This window comes from Martes martes (assembly GCF_963455335.1).
Source record: "Martes martes genome assembly, chromosome: 3".
Lineage (NCBI taxonomy): Eukaryota > Metazoa > Chordata > Mammalia > Carnivora > Mustelidae > Martes > Martes martes.
This window is the reverse complement of record NC_137890.1, coordinates 70231194-70251906: the sequence shown is the minus strand read 5'-3', so window position 1 is coordinate 70251906 and position 20713 is coordinate 70231194. Positions and strand designations below refer to the sequence as shown.

The following is a 20713-nucleotide window of genomic DNA, read 5'->3' as shown; positions in this document are numbered from 1 at the left end:
AATCGATAAATGTTAGAAAAAAATATTAAGTCCTATTTATCTTTAGTTGGAAAATGTAATAACTTGAAATAGAGTATATTTAGAATTCTTTGTTTTAAGCCTGACATTCTCTTCTTACTTTTCATGTAATTCTTGTTCTACATACTGCTTTTTTTACTTGGTGGAAAATACTTAGTGAATCTAATTGATGGCACTTCAATTTAATTTTGTCACTTTGTCTTCATGCTTAGGTTTATTACATTCTTCTGTCAAAAAAAACTGTCCACAGAATGATTCCGAAGAATCAACCTTGTCTTTAACCCGCTCTTTTGGGACAATTCTGAGAAAAGTCTCCAATAATGGAACCACTTCTGTTAATAATAAAACAGCACCTCGGGATCTTGATTATAAAGAAGCAAAAATTAATAAGGAAAAGCTGCAGTCATTTATAACCACAGAAACTGATTGTCTATCATCCTTGCAGGAAAAACATTGTGAAGATGATGCAAAAAGTCAGAGAGTTTCAGATATAAAAGAAAAGGTCTTGCCTGCAGTAAGTTACCCTCCTGTGCCACATTCAGAAGTAGAAGATTGTGGTATTCACTTTCAATCTCCAGAAAGCTTTTCATCTGACCATGATAATACCAGTCTAACTCCTAGCTCCAGAGATCCTCCATCAAACCCAGTCATGACTTGTAGAGGAAGAGAATCATATAAAATGTCAGAGAAACTAAAATGTAAGAATCATGAAGGTAGTTTTGAATTAGTCAAAAATATTCCCATGGAAAAGAATCAACAAATGCATGTTTTAAATGCAAATTCTAAAAATACTGAGGTGTTGTCAACTGAAAAATATGTAATAGTAGCATCACCTTCCAGGAAGGTACAATTCAACCAAAATGCAAATCTCACCACAATCCAAAAAGACCAAAAAGAAACTACTTTAATTTCAAAAATAGCTGTCAATTCAAACTCTGAAGAACTTTTCCCAGATGATGAGAATAATTTTGTCTTAGAGATAACTAATGAAAGTAATATTCCTGTTTTAGGAAATACTAAGGAACTTCATGATGCAGACCTCTGTTGTGTAAGAGAACCTGTTCTCAAGAACTCTACCATGATGGTATATACAGACATGGATGACAAACAAGCAGTCAAAGTGTCGATTATGAAGGATTTTGATTCATCAAACATAGATGATCTTACAGAAAAGAATGGAAATAGCATAAAGCAGCAATTAAAAATGACTCTAGATCTAGATTCAAAATCAGACATCACCTTGGATGTAGGTAGGAAATCAAATGGAAATAATGACTACATGAATAATTGGGCAAGACTATCAGATCCAGTTTCAAATCACAGTTTTGGAAATGGCTTCAGAACAGCTTCTAATAAAGAGATAAAACTATCTGAACAAAACATTAAGAAAAGTAAAATGCTCTTCAAAGATATTGAAGAACATTATCCTACTAACTTAGCATGTATTGAAATTGTTAATACTTCATCGTTAGAAAGTCAAAAGAAACTAAGCAAATCTCTCGCACTTGATCCACAGTCAATTAATAGTGCATCGGTGTTTGTGCAGGGTAGTGCTTATGTTTCTGATAGTGAAAGTGGTCACATAGCCCCTCCAACTTCATCTTTAAAGCAAGATTTTAATTCAAATCATAATTTAACACCTAGCCAAAAGGCAGAAATTACAGAACTTTCTACTATTTTGGAAGAATCGGGAAGTCAGTTTGAATTTACACAGTTTAGAAAACCAAGCCACATAATAGAGAAAAATCCATTTGAAATGCCTGAAAACCAGCTGACTATCTTGAATAGCACTTCTGAAGAATGCAGAAATACTGATCATCTCACAATTAATGCCCCATCTATCATTCAGTTAGACAGAAGTAAGAAATTTGAAGGTATACTTGGAGGTAACCAGAGGTTTGCTTGCTTTTCGAGAACCAACTGTAACAGAATTGCTTGTGGCTGTTTAGCAGATAAAAATGAAGTGAAGTTTAGAGGCTTTTATTCTGCTCGTGGCACAAAACTGAATGTTGGTAGTGAAGCACTGCAAAAAGCTAAGCAGCTGTTCAGGGACCTTGAGAATATCATTGAAGAACCTTCTGTAGAAGTAGATAGAAGAAGTTTCTCCTCAGTTAAATGTAATGATTCTGCTGTTTCAATGATTCAGATAGAAGATTGTAACAATGATAAAAATTTTAATGAGAAAAATAATAAAAGCCAACTAATACTACAAAATAATACTGAAATGACTGCTGGCATTTTTGTTGAAGAAAATACTGAAGGTTACAAGGGAAATACAGAAAATGAAGATAACCAGTGTACTGATGCCAGTGGAAATACTCACAACTTAGAATCTGTTGGCAATGATTCAAATAAAAATGATATAGTTTATATTCATGAAGAAGAAAACAGCTTGCCATGTGTTGATCAGCACAACATCGATCTAAAATTATCTAGCCAGCTTATGAAGGAGGGAAACACTCAAACTAAAGAAGGTTTATCAGATTTAACCTGTTTGGAAGTTGCAAAAGCTGAAGAAACATTTCGTGTTAATACCTCAAATAAGCAACAGTTCACAGCTAATACAATGGGACAAAACATAAAAGATTTTGACATTTTTGATTTATCCTTTCAGACAGCAAGCGGGAAAAATATAAGGGTTTCCAAAGAGTCATTAAATAAAGTTATAAATCTGTTTGATCAAAAATGGACAGAAGAAGAATTGAATAACTTTTCAGATTCCTTGAATTCTGAATTACTTTCTGGCATAGATATCAACAAAATAGACATCTCACGTCATGAGAAAACAGAAAACAGTGAAAGAAAAAACAAAATAATGAAAGAAAGTGACCTAACTGGTACTGAAAATAAATTACTGACCCTCCAACGAAGACCAGAAAGTGAAATAAAAAAGATCAAAGAACCTACCATGTTGGGTTTTCATACAGCTAGTGGGAAAAAAATAGAAATTGCAAAGGAATCTTTGGACAAAGTGAAAAATCTTTTTGATGAAAAAGAGCAAGGTGATAGTGGAATCACTAATTTTAGCCATCAAGGGGCAAAGATGTCCAAGGACAGAGAGAAATGTGAAGATGGGCTTGAATTAGCACGTGAGACCATTGAATTAACTGCACCGAAGTATGAAGAAATGCAGAATTCTCTAAAGGAAAAAAAACTTGTTTCTAGTGAGATTGTGGTGGCACCCAGGCTCTTAAGTGGTAATTTATACCAACAAACTGAAAATCTTAAAATATCAGATCAAGCCTCTCTGAAAGTTAAAGTACATGAAAATACAGAAAAAGAAACAGCAAAAAAGCATACGATTTATACAAATCAATTCACTTATTCAGCTATTGAAAATTCACCTTTCGCATTTTACACAGGACATGGTAGAAAAATTTCTGTGAGTGAGACTTCACTATTTGAAGCAAAAAAACGGCTTAGAGAAGGAGAATTGGATGATAAACCAGAAAAAATAAATACTGCCAGGGTTATCTGTTTAAAAGAATATCCTGATGATTATGTTGAAAATCCTTCATGTGGAAATAGTTCAAGTAGTACCGTATCTGAAAATGATAAAAATCCTCCCTCTGAAAAACAAGGCTTGACCTATTTAAGTAATAGTACCGTGTCTAACAGGTATTCATACCATTTAGATTTTTGTCATTCCAGTGAGGTGTATAAAAAATCAGAATATCTTTCAAAAAATAAAGTTGATAATTCTGATACTGAACCAGTAGTGAAGAATGTTAGAGAAAACACTATTTTTTCTGAAATAACATCCACTGTAAGAGAAGCAGACACAGACCCACAAATTATAAATGAAGATATTTGTGTTCAGAAACTTGTGACTAACTCCTTGTGCAAAAATGAAAATACAGCCATTAAAGTAGCCATATCTGATGCAAATAATTTTAATTCAATTCAGAAATTGAATTCAGATTCAAATAATGCTGTACCTGCATACAGTACAGCAAGTAGTAAAAGAGTCTTTGTTGCACACCAGACAAAAGCGACAGAGGGATTTACAGACAACTGCAGTATGATAATTAAGCAAAACCCCAAGAGTAAATCAGACACTTGCCACATGAGAATTGTGGCAGGTTATCCTAACACACTGGACGATTCGGAGGATATTATTTTTCCTGACTCTCTGGATGATGCAGAACATAGTTCATCTTCACGTAAGGTTTTTGCTGGCATTCAAAGTGAACACACTTTACAACTTAACCAAAGTATATCTGGATTGGAGAAAGTTTCTGAAATACCAACTTGTCAGAATAATTCAAAAACTTCTGATACATGTAAACTTAATACAGGAAAGCTTCCAAAGTCAGTCTCTTGTACGAATGCTTGCGGGATTTTTAGTACAGCAAGTGGAAAATCTGTACAAGTATCAGATGCTGCATTACAAAAGGCAAGGCAGGTGTTTTCTAAGATAGAAGATAGTGCCAAGCAACTCTTTCCCAAAGTATCATTTAAAAATAGTGAACATTCAGACAAGTTCACAAATGAAGAAAATGCTATGCTACAAACCTCCCAAAATTTACTGTCATCTACTTTCTCCGGATTTAGCACAGCAAGTGGGAAACAAGTTCTAGTTTCTGAAAGTGCCTTATGCAAAGTTAAGGGAATGTTAGAAGAATTTGATCTGATCAGAACTGAATGTGGTCTTCAGCATTCATCTATATCCAGACAAGATGTATCAAAAATACCTCCTCCCTCTTGTATTGATAAGAGAACCCCAGAACAATGTGGCAACTCCAGATTGGAAAAGGCCTACAATAAAGAATTTAAATTATCAAGTCACTATAACATTGAGAGGGGTTCTTCAGAAAATCATCGCTCCATTAAAGTTTCTCCATGTCAGTCTCAGTTGAAACAAGACAAACAGCAGTTGCTACTGGGAAGCAAAGTATCTCTTGTTGAGAACATTCATCTTTTGGGAAAAGAACAAGCTTTACCTAAAAATATAAAGACAGAAATTGGGAAAACTGAAACTTTCCCTAATCTTCCTGTGAAAACAAATATAGAAATTTGTTCTACTTACTCTAGGGATCCAGAAAACTATTTGGAAACAGAAACAGTAGAGATTGCCAAAGCTTTTATGGAAGATGGTGAGCTGACAGATTCTGAACTGCTAAGTCATGCCAAACACTCTCTTTTTACATGCCAAAGCACTGAGGAAATGGTTTTGTTAAATTCAAGAATTGGAAAAAGAAGAGGAGATGCACTTGTCTCAGTTGGTAAGTGTCTATTTTTTCCTTTTAGGTTGCCAGTCACTTAAAATTAAGTCTTTAAAAATCATGGAATGTTAGCTTAAAGCAGTGCAGGTATTATAACCTATATTTTTATAGACTTTTATGTATAGTTTAGGGGAATGGGATTTCACTCTTGATCTGAGTCTGAACTAAGAAACATGTTTTATATTCTTTAATGTATTTTTAGAGATTATTAGTATAGTTATAATTGAGAAATTACTGTAAAAATTTGTTTCCCTAGAAAATCTGAAACTTCTATGCTTATAACAACCTATATAATACAACCTGCTGTTTTCAAGTATGAATGTGTTTATAGAGAGAGCACCCAGAGGTTCCACAACTCTGGCTCTTAACGAATTTTAAAAGTAGGTTTCAGCTATGGTGCTGGTTTGCCTCCTTTTTTTTTTTTTTTTATCTAGGAAGTATTCTAAAATCAGTTATTTTTAGCAGATAGCATTCTGGTCTTAATGCTATTTGGACTGTAGTCTAACTTCTCTTTTTGAATGTATATGTAACAACTTAGTTCAATTAGGTTAATTGGAGGTGTGATTTTTTTTCTCTTAGTATTTCTGACTAGGAATAGTCTTAAATAATTTAATCTGTTGATCAAATACAATTAAAGTAAATGCCATAACTAACTTTCCTGCTTTTAAGTGGATGATCTTAAATAACTAGCTCCTTTTAAAAAACTATAAACTCATAGACTTGAGTTATCACAGGTCTTGTCCAGTCTCTTCAGATTATAGGGAAAAACAAGGAAGCCAATCAGTTCACTCTTTCACTTGGTGCCTTCAGTAACCTTGCTGGGTACAGATTTGCTTAAGTGTTATCCAGGTCACATTATATACCAAGTTTATGTTATGGGAATAGTAGTAAGTTTATGATACTTACTTTAAACTATTGCTGGGATCTAGCAAAAATTCTGAAGTGCAGATGCTTTAAGAGATTCATAATTCTTTTATGGAAAATAATGGCTTTTTGTTCATACATATTCACAAATGGGTTGGCCTGCTTAGGAAAAAAAAAAAAACTCAGACTTCTAATAAATGTTCTCAATAACATCACTGTTTAATTTCCCTCACCTCTATTATATATAAATATATAGGTTAACCACCTTCTGCCTCCTTGAATAGTACCGGCCCTTGTTAAACAATTAAATCACTTCGTAATCTAACACTTGATAAAAGCTTATATGGATAATTTTACCTCTTATTAAATTCTACAAATTTATTCCCTTTAATAAAGCATCAAAAAGCAAAGTACCTATTATCACATATTATCTCAGTATGACATGAATATGCATAACTTGAATTATGATTTAATTTTACTCTCAGCCTTTGTAGAATTTTTAAGTAAGTAATACTTTTAATTATATATTCTTGTAATTTTGGTAATTTTACAAAGTCTTTTCTTCTCACTGTAATTCAAGGACCTACACAATAAATTTCTTCTCAAGTTTAATGCAGAGTTTATTTGAAGAAATTTTGTTTGTCCATATTTCCAGTAAACCTACAGTTCCATTCAGTGCCAATATATTTTATTAAAAAGTAGTGTATTTTCAGTAACTGGTAACATACTTTTATCCCTAGACCCTATTAGACAGTGGTGTTTAAAACAGTTCAAAATAATTGATATTGAAAAATGAATTGTCTCTTTCAAAATAGAATGGTTGCTATTTAAATTATTATTGTGTATTTTTTTGCCTAATAAATTATAAGAGTCAGTTCTTTTAAAAACATGTATGGAAATTTCTTTTTAGGAGAACCCCCAATTAAAAGAAACCTGTTAAATGAATTCGACAGGATAATAAAAAATCAAGAAAAATCCTTAAAAGCTTCGAAAAGCACTCCAGATGGTAAAATTTGCTTTGCATTCATATCTTTTTCCCTCTTTGTAGGTACTACACACAGTATTTTTAAGTTCTTTTTCTAAGCTTTTTGGGGTATATAGATAATTGGATAAGACTTTACAGTGTGGTTTGCTGAAGTTGCATCTTGCTTTGTTATGTGAGCTCTTCCTTCATAATACCTGGTATGATGTGGAGGTTCTCTATAATTGGGAAGCATGAAGTAATTATAAAATAATGACTTTTTAAATTAAACTGTAAAAATTTAGTAAGATAAAATTTAGTACAATAATTTAGTACAAAAATAATATAATACAAAAATTTAGTAGAATAATTTAAATCTTAGGTTCTGTAATCTAGTCAAGTTTTTTACTGATCTTCACCATTCCACCAAGATCACTCTTTTCTAAGTCATATGGTGATCTCCATGTTGGCAAATCCAGCAGTCATGTCTATGTCATTTGGGTCCATCTTTCAGCCACACATTAGACAGTGGGTCACTCTTCTGAGACTACCACATCCTCTTGGTTCTCCTCCTGCATAGCCACTTCTCCATTGTCTTTGCTGGCTTTTCCTTATTGTTCCTTTCTCTAAACATAAGAGTGCCCCAGGGCCCTGTCCTCAGAGCTCTTCTCTGCCTAAGCTTCAGTGACTACTAAAATTGTATCTGCAGGCTTAACCTGTCCTGGAACTCCAGACTTATTTATTTTTTTGCCCTTGATACTTTTGTACTTATATTGCAAATAGGCATTTCCAAGTCACCACAGCCAGTGCTGAACTCCTGATTCCATCTCTCTCCCAAACCCACTCTTCCTGTTCTTTCCTTTCTCACTGTCATTCTGCCAATTGACACATCAGAACCTTAGTGTCCTCATTTACTATTTTGTTTCCTCATACTCCACATGCAGCCCATCAAGTTATATAGGTTCTCCTTTGAAATATAACAAGAATCTGATCATTTCTTCTCATCTCTGCCCATACCAACTTCATCCAAGCCATGGTCATACCTTCTAACTCATCTCTCTGTTTCTGCCTCTGCCCCTCCTCCAGGCTGTCAACACAGCAGCCAGCATCATCCTGGTAACAGAAAAGTCAGATCATGCTCCTTGATTGCTTAAAACTCTCCATGGCTTCCTATCTCATTACCATGGAATACTTAAAAATAAATAAAACCTTTAACTATTGCTCACTATATACTTGGTTCCTGGGTTTGGAAAGGAAGAAGTCAGGTAGTGAGGAATAAATGATTTAGACTATAGAGGCTTAGTTCTGAAACACATGGAATAAATCCCGCAATAAATCTTTTATGACTATGTAGAGATCTTTCTCATTCTTTTTTATGGTTGCATAGCACTTGATCTATTGGTTATATCAATGTATTCTAGTTTATTCAGCCAATCCCCTACTAATGAACTAGTTGAAGGTTTAAGAAGTACAAGTTGCGGGACACCTGGGTGTCTCAGTTGGTTAAGTGTCCAACTCGTGGTTTCTGCTCACGTAGTGATCTCAAGGGTCATGATGTTAAACCCTGTGTCAGGCCCTGTGCTTGGTGGGTAGTCTGCTTGAGGTTCTCTCTCTCACTCTTCCTCTGCCCCTCCCCCTACTAATTCTCATACACTTTCTCTCTTGCTCTCTAAAATAAGTAAATCTTTTTTAAAAAAAAGTACAAATTACATACTGAGAATAATATCTAAAGTTTAGCTTGCAATCATAAGACTAAATTTTAAATTCGATATTTGCATGGCAATTAGCAAACACATTTGAGTTATGATTAATGTCAGCTGATTAAATTTATACTGACTTCCTTTTTATATTTACACTGAGTTATTTGGTATATAAGTCATCAATTTTTGAGTCAATATTTCATTTATAATATCAAAATTTTATGTAAATATTTACAATACTGTGTAAAAACAGGCATACAAAATAAAATCTCCCATTAGATTTTCATTAATACATAATGTAAAATACATTTCCATTAATACATAATGTGAAATATTTTTCTAGGCATCCTAAAAGACAGAAGCTTGTTTATGCATCATATTTCTTTAGAGCCAATTACCAGTGGACACTTTCGGTAAGACATACTTAGTTTTGTTTTGTTTTTTTTAATTCTAATATAGCGTAGGAAAGGTACAGTTTTTGAAAATAAATATTTCTAAAAATAATAATGCCACTAATATGCAAAAAGAAGTTAACACTTCCCTTTTTGAAATAACCTACAAGATTAAGTAAGTGTACTTTGGTAGTACTTTATAGTGCTATTTGGTAGTATTTTATAGTGCTATTATTATCTCATTTTTCAGTTTCTTAACATCTTTGGAAAGTAGACAGATTTTATTCCAACTTTATGGATAAGAGAGATTAAGAGAGAATAAATCAATAAATAAAATCAATTTCAAATATATCAAAAAAGATGGAATGTATTGAAAATATCTCTTGCCTCTCCTCCCTCTCAAAGCCCTACCCAAATTACTAAGAGAATTTTTTTAACTTACAAATCTACAAGGACAGTTATGAGAGAAAAAAACAAATTTTGGAACCCAGAAGCATGAAAGACTTAGTAAGCCCATAAAAAGCTAAAACCTCACACTGGAGCAAGCAGAGAAGCTACCCAGTTTCCCCCAAAGAACCCAAGAAAGACTCAAATTGGCAGCACCATGTTCTTCTGAGGGTGAGGTAGAAAATAGATCAATTCAAAATCTGTTTAAGAAACATCTATATCCCCTCCCCCACTGCAGGCAGCCAGTTATCCCTTTTGTGCCAGAAGACCAGAAGGTTATTATCTGGAAAAGATGAATTGGAGGGATTCTGAGTTGGGAGGGTGGAGACACAGCAGGCACAGTTGGGAGGTACTGAAAACTGAGATTAAGTAAAAAATCTGTTTATTGAGTAGTGAGACTCCCCAGCCTCCTTCCCACACTTGGCTCCCAAATACTGGCAATGAGACTCTAGGCGGAAGACTGGAAGATTTTTTTTCTGGGGAACATGACTAGCTCAATAGAAAAGATTATAAATACTGACAGTTGCAGGTACTCCAATGAAACCACATAGCCAGAGCACCAGGCTGTAATGCCAACAGTTGAAGAGCCCCACCAGCACACACTTCACTCTTAAATAAGAAGAGAGAATCAAGTATCACTAGTTATTAGAAGAAAGCCTCTCTGAAAGATAATATCCACAGTACAAAAACAAACAAAAAACGGAACTTAGAGGAAATAGATCATGCAAAGAAGTGAGTGAAATTTCAAAAAACTTACTAATATTCTCAGGATAGAGAACATATGGCATCCTTAAAATAAGAATTTGCTATAAAAAGAGTTCTTATAAAACTATGATGACAAATTAACTCAGTAGAAGTAATAGAAGATAAAAGTTATGAAACCTCCAAAACTACAGAATAAAAAGAAAAGATGAAAGAAGAAAAGACAGTTAGAAAAGTCAGTCCTATAGGCCTAACGTCTGAAAATTTGGAGTTTGAGAAAGAAGGAAAAGGGATAATTTAAGATACTTTATTCGTACTGAAGGACAAGAGTTTCTTTGATTAAAAGGGCCCTCTGAATCAGCACATGAATAAAAATGACTCACATTAAGGCGCATCCTTATGAAATTTTAGAACGCTAAGGGCAAAAGGAAACCTTAAATTTTCTAGTGGGCAAAAAAATCACATTTTCAACAAAGTTGCAAGGGTCCTAATGGTATAAATTCTCTTTGCTGTTAACAACGGAGGCTAGAAGATTATGGATTCTATAATGTATACTACAGATCAGTGCCTTTAAAATTCTGAGAGAAAGTGATTTCCATCCTAGAATCCTATCACTGACCAAGATATCAAATAAGTTGTGAGGTATACATTTTTCAGACGCAGAGTACCAAAAGGTGTATCTTACACACACCCAAGATAGGGAGACCACAGTGGCTGTTTTTCAAAGTATATGGGAGAAAACGGATTCAAAATCATAATGGGGAGAGGAAAGAGCCAACCATGTTACATTTGGAGAAGCCTCAAAAACGGAGGAATTCATGAATCTTCAGAATTGATGGTGAAGAAGGAGGGAGCCAGAACAAGGGTACAGGTTGAAAATACATCCCCTCCTCCACTCCATGAAGCTAGACAACTACCTCTTGTGCACTCTAACAGAAGACTAGGGTTAATTCTCCATGGAGGGTACATAATTAAATATTGGCAATCAAATACATAACTTGGGAAGCTGGGGAGGCAAGGAAGAGAGGAAGGAGGGACGGAGGGAGGAAGAGAAAGAAAAGAAAGGGAAAAGGGGGGAGGGGCAGGGATGGAGGAAAGGAAAGAAAGAAAGGGTGTTTAGTAAAGGAGAAGTGTTGACAAAGAGCTAAATCATCACTTTCCAGGTGGCTCTTCAAGAAGTAGTTACAGAGATGCTACTTAGGGATAATGTATTTGAGTATCATAGAAGCATCTAAAATTGTAGAAAGTGGTTGTGATTTTTTTTGGTTTTCATTTCCAAAAGCAGGTTGTAATATTTAAAGTAAATGCTGATTTATCTGCATATTACTTTAATTTATACATATAATGAGAAAACAGTCTTGTGCATTTAAGTAAGCATGCATAAATTCCTAAAGATATTTATAGTGTACAAATATCACCTTACCAATAATGTTTACCTCACCAACCTGTATAAAATATTACTTACTTACTTCTGTTGGACACTCCCTGTCCCACTTACCATGCTTTATTTTTCTCTATAGCATTGAATATGAATATTTGTTTGTCTATTTCCCTCCACCAGAGTATAAACCCTGTGATTTTATTTTGTTCCAATTATATCTTCCACCCAAAACAGTGTCTAGCACACATAGTAGGAACTCATTAAATATTTAATGGCTAGGGGCTTCTGGATGGCTCAATCCATTAAGCATCTAACTGTTGATCTCAGCTCATATCTTAATCTCAGGGTCATGAGTTCAAGCCTTGTTTGAGCTCCACAGTGAATGTAGAGTCTACTTTAAAAATAAATAAAAATAAAATATTTGATGACTAGATGACTAAATAAATGAGTTCTAGGGTGACTTTGAGTTCCAGGGATTCAGGTTTGATTAAAAGGAAGTATGGGATTTTCAACAAAATATCAAATATGAGGAAAAACATGTATGCTAGGGAAGGTGATTAATTTAATGTTGAGTTTGAGATGAGTGTGGAACATCAAGGCAGAGGTATATGGTGCTCTCCGAAGTTCAAAGTGCAAGAATAACACCTGGGGCAAAGTTGGGCATGAAGATACAGATTAATACTTTTGTTATATGATAATTTAAGCATTTGAAATGACTCACATTACCCAAGGAGAATATCTAGGGAAGAAATCCAAGTTTAGAGATGGGAATTTTTTTAAGAGTCAGAAATAGGAAAAACCAGCAAAAAAAAAAAAAAAAAAAAGAAGAAGAAGAAACAGAGGGACAATCATGGTATAGATATTAGTGGAGAGAACTTTAAGAAGGAAAGAAGTCAGGGCACCTGGGTGGCTCAGTGGGTTAAAGCCTCTGCCTTCAGCTCAGGTCATGGTCTCAGGGTCCTGGGATGGAGTCCCGCATCGGGCTCTCCGCTCAGCAGGGACCCTGCTTCCCCCTCTCTCTCTCTGCCTGCCTCTCTGCCTACTTGTGATCTCTCTTTGTCAAATAAATAAATAAATAAAATCTTTAAAAAAAAAAAAAAGGGAAAGAAGTCAGTTGTCAGAGGCCAGGTAGAATGAGTTTACACACAAAGCTATATGAGTATAGGCACTTGGGAGGTCTTTAGCAACCTTATTGAGAACAATTTCTATAGAACAGTGGGAGAAATGAGAGTTCAATGAGTGGAAATTGAGGAAGTGAAAATAGCTAGTTCAGATTACCTATTAGGGAAGATTGGTCATGAAGGGTATGTCACAATGAGTATTAGCTCAAAGGGGAGATAAGGCTAAGAAAAAAGTGTTTCAAGGATGCACTTGGCTTTCTGGTTAAATGAGAGGAGCACTAAAAAATAAAAGTATAAATAGGTAGTAGAAAGAGAAAAGAGAGGTAGAATAATAATTCAAAGAGTGCATTTCCTGAGGAGACTGAATTATTAAATTAGGTGTCAAGAGTATAGTTGAGGGTGTTAGCCCTGAGAGGAGGACGAATAGGTAGAACCTTCTCTGGTAAAGGATTTAAGTAAGGAGTACTGTGATAGAACTAGAGGAGACAAACAAGATCCATGTTTGACAGATTATATGAAGTAAGTAGTAGAAGCTGGACATCAGTGTGTGAAAAATAGTTAGACTTGAAAAGTGTGGTATTGTCTTGGATGGCAACCGTAATGAAATGCAAAACAGTTGCTGGAGTAGGATTGCCTTATGGCAGTTGAGGTTGGAGTAGGGGAGGGGGAATAAAGCATATTCCAAAACATTTACATATATGTCCATTTATTGGTAAATAATCAAACTTAAATATTTTCTCATTGTAGCACAACTAAGGAACGGCAAGAAATGCAGAATCCAAATTTCACCGTACCTGGTCAAGAATTTTTGTCTAAATCTCATTTTTATGAACACCTGGCTTTGGAAAAATCTTCAAGCAATTTATCAGTTTCAGGGCAACCATTTTGTAAAGTTCCTGCCACAAGAAATGAAAAAAGGAGACACTCGAACACTCCAGGCAAACCAGTGAAAGTCTTTGTCCCACCTTTTAAAACTAAATCACGTTTTCACAGAGATGAACAGTGTATTAGCAAGAACACTAATTTGGAAGAAAACAAACAAAACCCAGAAAACATCGATGAACATGGCCCTGGTGAGAGTGAAACAAATATTAATGATGGTGGAATTCATCAGCTTAAGAAAAATAACTCCAGTCAAGCAGCAACTATAATATTCACAAAGTGTGAAAAAGAACCTTTAGGTATTATGTGAAAATTTGTGTTGACACATTTTTGCCTTCCAGTTAGATGTTTCTCATATTTAAATAATGCCTTGAGGATTTGACCCCTTTTGTGATGATTAATAATTTCAGAACCTTTTTTAATGCTTTTAGATTTTTCCTAAGTCCAAATATTAGATTTAAAGTAATCTAATGTTTCTTTCAAAGGTAACTACTTGTGGCCTTTCTTACTTTAAAAAAAAAAAATTGAACAATCTAAGACTGCTGTTACTGGAATATATATTTAACAATCTACTGGGTTTTTTCCAAATTTAAAATAAAAATAATAGATCTATTGTTTACAAATTGAAATTTGCTTACCCCTGAAGATTTAGACCAAATTAACCCTGAAAATTAGAGCAAATTCATATACGACTTTATAAAACAAAGGTTGTGCTTTTTAAATGTTACATGCAAGTTTATTTTTTGCTAACTTATTCTTTAATAGATTTAATTACAAATCTTCAGAATGCCAGAGATATACAGGATATGCGGATTAAAAAGAAACAAAGGCAGCACATTTTTCCACAGCCAGGTAGTCTGTACCTTGCAAAAACCTCCACCGTACCTAGAATCTCTCTGAGAGGAGCAGTGGAAGGTCAAGTTCCCTCTTCGTGTTCTCATAAACAGGTATGCTTTTGCCCACAATGCTGCTAAGTTCTATAGTCAAGTATAATTTCATTTTATTAACTAGTATCTCCTCATTGTTTTATTCAAAGAAAGAATAAATGAAAGTGCGAGTGGATGAATGAAATCATTTTGTTTCCTAATCAACCAGCAGTGGCAGCCTCCTTCTCTGCTGCCTTATCCCGCTAAAGTGATCTGTGCTCCAAAATTCATGTTTCTCTTCCCCCTTCGAAACGTACTCATTTTATTACTATAGTGCTCTCAGGTGTTAGAAGAAAGTAGTCTACTTGAATTTGAAGTGTGAATAACTCATAGCCCTGAATCCCTTAAGAGCTATTGACATTTTTTAAAAAGCATTCTTATTAAGTCAGTTCTGTCTAGTTAGAATTTTAGGCAATGGAGAGGTGAACATAATCTGAGAATATTATTAGGTAACATTTATTGAGTAGTTTTTGTGTGCTCATCACCCTTCTAAGCACTGTGCCTGCACTGGTTCCATCTCACTCAATCTTCACCAGCATCTAAAGGAAAGGCACATCGTTTTGTTCACTGTTTGCAAATGAGAGAACTGAAGCACAGAGAGGGTTAAGTAACAGCCCCAGTGTCACTTAGCTAGTAAGTTTTCCTCTGTTGGACGCAGTTCCAAAGCAAAAAGTGTGACTCCAGAGTCACATCTAAACAAAGGGAAAGATACTTTGGATGAAGCATGCTGGGGTGGAAGTAGGCTAGGCCTGCGTACAGATCTGAGCTCCTGATGTCAGATCCCCTAAAATACTTAACGCTTTTCACTGTTCTTTCCTTTCTGAATTTTTTAAGAGATTTTGTAAAATATTAAATAACTTTTTTATCCCCAAAACAACTTCCTATGGCAGCTGTAGCAGGAGGCATATGCACAAGGGGAATGAAAAGGCTATAGCAAACTCTTGAATGTAGGAGTCATTTATATTATATTAAAATGTTTAGCTTCTAGTAAGTAAGTTAAATATTTTGATGGTGAATATTTTAATATTTAAATGAGAAATTTTGTAAATTCAGTTTTGATTTAGTATAATTTTTATTCTAAGAAACATGCTCTTTTGTTTGATTTTGTTTTTCATTCATTATTAAATTTTTCTATCATTTATTTTATGCAGCTCTACATGTATGGCATTTCCGAACATTGTGTAAAAATTAACAGCAAAAATGCAGAGTCTTTTCAGTTTCACACTGAGGATTATTTTGGTAAGGAAGGACTATGGTCTGGAGAGGGAATACAGTTGGCTGACGGTGGATGGCTCATACCCTCCAATGATGGAAAGGCTGGAAAAGAAGAATTTTATAGGTACTCCCTGCAAAAAGAGATTGTGTTAACTTTTCTGTATTCCACCATCTCTCTTTTTGTCACATATCTCTTTAAAACTTAAGTTGGCTAGAAGTCAAATTTTTATCTAGTGACTTATTTTAAGTACATTGTGGTTCAACATTGTGGTTAAGTACATTGTGGTTCATTCTTTTGTAATCTTTTGAAAAGTGAATTATAGTTTGTCCTAGAATTTAATGAATTGGTTTTTCTTAAATTGAGACATTTTTCATATGCGTTTATAAAATTCTGGTAAGAAAAGATAAGTTTGAGTGACCTTACTGTAGATACACACACAGACACACATACACTTATATCCTATTCCCTTTCATTGTATATTTTAATATATATAAATACTAGGAGCTAAGCAGAAGTACTCAAGTGTCAGTAATACCAAATAACTAGTAAATTTTACTGCCCTAAAACATCAAGTTTAAAAACTATATAACCTCTTTATAGTTCTAATGTTTTTACAAAGGTGATTTAAAATTTTTGCTATCAAGGATGAAATTAGCATGCCAAGGGCAAGAGAGTAGAAACTTTTTTCTAATGTGCTTATTTTTTAAAATCTCTATATGTCTTTTCAAAATTTATAGTTTGGGGAAATTGGTAAAACATTTTTCCTGAAACTTCTGTTATGTTTTTGGAATACTTTAAGACAGGAATATGATTTACATCTTGCACTTGTCTCCCATAAATATCTGCTATCAATTCTAGGTGGAAAAGTATACTAAATAGTTACATTGTTTTCTTGTATTAAGTATATATTATACCTGCAGAGTATAGAAGTTAAGAGTAATTATCCTGTAATCAGGTGAGCATGATTCATAACTTTGACTGTTGAAGCTTAAGCTGTTTTTTTGATCATTCAACAAATATTTATTGAGGACCTACTTGTGCCAGATTAGTCTTCTGGATACTCAGGATAACAAAAGAAAACAGAAATCTCTGCTTTAATAAGTCATACATTATAGTAGAGGGGTTTGGGATGGGGAATGAAAATTTTAAAAAGAAATAAGTTATGTAGTGTATTAGAAGGTGATGAATACTATGAAGATAAAACTAGAAAGAGCAGAGCTCAGGTGAGGATAAGTACAATTTAAAATAGGCTCAGTAGTCAGGAGTCTTCACTGAGGCCCTGACATTTGGTCAATGTCCTGAAAAAGGGCAAGGGAGTAAGTGTAGGACCCTGCGGGGGAAGCATTGATTGTAAGCAGGAAGCATGCTTATTTGGGGAACAGGAGGAAAGTGAGTGTAGCAGGAATAGAATGGGCAAGAGAGGAGTAGTAGCAGATGAAGTCAGAAAGATAGAGCCATATAGACCTATAAGAAGTTTGGCTTTAACTCTGAGTAACAATTTTTGGCCTAAGTAAGAATGTTTAAAGGAGAGGAATGACATGATCTGCCTTGTTTTTGAAAGAATAACTCTGGCTGCTATTAAGATTAGACTATCAGGTGGGAAGATGATGGAAGGAGAGAGACCACTTAGGAAACTGTTGAGGTCATCCAGGTGAGATGTGGCTACTCAGACAGAGAAGGTAGCAGTGGAGTTGGTGAAAAGCAGTTGGATTCCGGGGTATTTTGAAGGTGGCACCATCAGGATATGATCAAGGAATGAAGAGTGTGAGAGAAAAGGAGAATAAGAATAGCTCCAAAGAGTTTGGCATTAATGGCTGGAATTCCATACATGGAGAATTGAGAAGATCAAAGATGGAAGAGAAATAGAATGTCCAATTGGGACATTTTTTTCAAGTGGGCTGGGCTTGAACTCATGACTCTGAGATCAAGACCTGAGCTAAGATCAAGAGTCAGATACTTAACCAGTTGAGCCACCCAGGTACCCCACATGGGACATTTGAAGCTTAAGATATTAGTAGACACCCAAGTGGAGATGTTCAGTAGGCAGTTGGATATGCAAGTCTGGAGTTTATAAATGAAGTATGGGCCAAAGAAATCAATTTCATAGTTATTAGCATATAAATTAAAGGTATAAAAGAGAGACTGAGAAAGAGCAACCTGAAAGTTAGAAATTAATACCAAAGAGTGTGGTATGTTGCAGGCTAAGTGAGGACAGAGCTTCAGGGAATAAAGAATGACCAGGTGTCATTCACTGCTGATGAGTAAAGGAAGAAGAGGACTGAGAATTGACCATGGATTTAATGACCAATGTAGAGGTCATTATTAGTCTTAATGAAAATAAGTCAGTAAATTGATGGGGTGAGAAAGTGACAGTATCTAGAGAAGGAACTGAGAGTAAAGGGTATAAGTTTTATTGTGTTTAAGGAAGAAACTTAATTTTATACTGGATGGAAATTGTTCAGTAGAAAAGAAAGAAGTTGAAGATGAGGAGAGAGAGGAGGCATTTCCTAGATCAGGGTCCTTAACTAGGCAAGAAAGGGTGGGAGCTAGTGTGGCAGGAAAGGCAAAGTGTAAGGGTCCAGATGCTGGTGCGTTGGTGAATGTGAGGGTGGAAGCTTCCAGAAGTCCTCTTGATTATTTGTTTCCCTAGTACTCAAAGTGAGAATGGGAAAGGAAGAAGAATTAGAGATTTGAACAGAGAGAGGAAGATCTCTAAAAAGTACCAAGACAAGAGAAGGATGTTTTTAGATAATTTTTAGAAAATAATCTCTTTTAAGAAAAATAAAACATAATTATTTTAAATTAAGGATCTCATTTTGCAGTTGAAATAATTGTTGTGACTAGTGTGTTTTCTTAGTATATTTTGATACATGTCAAATTGTTTTCTAAATTATATAACTTATAGTCTAACTCATAAAAATTTACTAAATGATCTTGTATGATGCAGTGTTTGTGCAAATAGTGGTCATGGTTATTGAATATCATTATTGAATATCATCTTATGTGTTTGTTTGTTTTTTTAATATTGTTCTACCTTAATTTGTTCAGGGCTCTGTGTGACACCCCAGGTGTGGATCCAAATCTTATTTCTAGAGTTTGGGTGTATAATCACTACAGATGGATTATATGGAAACTGGCAGCTATGGAATTTGCCTTTCCTAAGGAATTTGCTAATAGGTGCCTAAGCCCAGAAAGAGTGCTTCTTCAGCTAAAATACAGGCAAGTTCAATGCATTATATTATGTAATCACATATTTGTGTTAAGGGTCAGACTTCTGCGCAGGCTGTGACTTCCCCATTGTAGAGGTACACAAGTCAGTTGTCAGTGACAGTCGCCATCCCACCCTGCTGTTCAGTTGTAGACAGCAGTTCTCTTGTCATCTTCCAGCCCCCATAAGAGAAATTACACATTCCTACACCTCTTGTTGCCCTCTTCCCCCACCCTCCTTAACCTCTTGGCCTGTGAGAAGAATATGAATTACTAATTTGATCCACTCTTCAGGTCTTGCTAATAAACCATGTTTGCAGGGGAGTTTTAATATTTAATTCATATTTTAATAAACTTATTATACTGGTAGCTACCAAATTTTAAATTCTCTTCTGTCTCAGTAGTTCTTCAGTAAAGGTATTTAATTTTTATTCTCAATTATTTGGTGACCTTTTCACAATGAAATTCTAGACTCACAATTCCTAAAATATGCATTTTTCTTTTTACTTTTAGATATGATGTGGAAATTGATAGAAGCAGAAGATCAGCCATAAAAAAGATCATGGAAAGGGATGACACGGCTGCAAAAACTCTTGTTCTCTGTATTTCTGAAATAATTTCATCAAGCGTAGATATATCTGAAACTTCTAGCAGTAAAACTAATAGTGTGGGTACCAAAAAAGTGGGCATTGTTGAGCTCACAGATGGATGGTATGCTGTTAAGGCCCAGTTAGATCCTCCCCTCTCAGCTCTTGTAAAGAATGGTAGACTGACTGTGGGTCAGAAGATCATTATTCATGGAGCAGAACTGGTTGGCTCTCCTGATGCCTGCACACCACTCGAAGCCCCAGAATCTCTTATGTTAAAGGTAAATTAAATTAATGCATACTCTAGGTAAAAATCAGTCACTGATTTAGTTAAGTTCTAGGGAGGTTTTATATTTTAAATTTTAAACTTGGGTCTATGAAAGATGCTCCATTTCTTGAAAACATACTAATAGTTGGAGTGTAAGTGGCAAAATTCTCAGACTGTCAATTTTTTTTTTTAAGATTTTATTTATTTATTTGACAGACAGAGATCACAAGTAGGCAGAGAGGCAGGCAGACAGAGAGGAGGAAGCAGGCTCCCTGCTGAGCAGAGAGTCCAATGCGGGGCTCGATCCCAGGACCCTGGGACTATGACCTGAGCCAAAGGCAGAGGCTTTAACCCACTGAGCCACGCAGGCGCCCCAAGTCAAATTTTTTTTGTGCTACTTTTAGGAAACTGAGAAGTATATATTGAGCTAAAACAATGCAGGAGCAAATTTGCACTGGATTTGATTTGGGGCAATGGGTGCCTATAGCCCTTGGTGCCGTATTGTTCTCATACTATTGCTCTGCTTCCATCCTGATTACCTGATTATTAGATCTTTATTTCAGTATGATTAGAAAATTAGGTTTCAGTGATTCTTAAATAATAATAATAAAATGTTCCTTTCATCTCTATGTAGACTTAAACTTATGTAATAGGACTTTGTCATATTGAATAGTCTACAATATTGATATGAGAAATTACTAATATTGTAAGTCAGATTTATGAGATGAAACAGTTTACTTCTGTCATATTCTGGATCACTCTATTTCAGGAAGGTGTTTAATAAATTAAACATTTTTAAGGTAAAGAGATACTTTG

General features: G+C 34.8%; 1 protein-coding gene across 1 annotated transcript in view; it reads left to right on the top strand.

Annotated features, from left to right (window-relative positions):
• BRCA2 (BRCA2 DNA repair associated) overlaps positions 1-20713 on the top strand; it is a 57086-nt gene that overhangs the window by 16062 nt on the left and 20311 nt on the right. Inside the window, exons 11-18 of the mRNA XM_080799693.1 lie at positions 231-5243; positions 7018-7113; positions 9112-9181; positions 13559-13992; positions 14459-14640; positions 15771-15958; positions 18884-19054; positions 19556-19910. Coding sequence (XP_080655819.1) covers positions 231-5243; positions 7018-7113; positions 9112-9181; positions 13559-13992; positions 14459-14640; positions 15771-15958; positions 18884-19054; positions 19556-19910 — 6509 coding nt within the window. The remainder of the gene's footprint in view (positions 1-230; positions 5244-7017; positions 7114-9111; positions 9182-13558; positions 13993-14458; positions 14641-15770; positions 15959-18883; positions 19055-19555; positions 19911-20713) is intronic.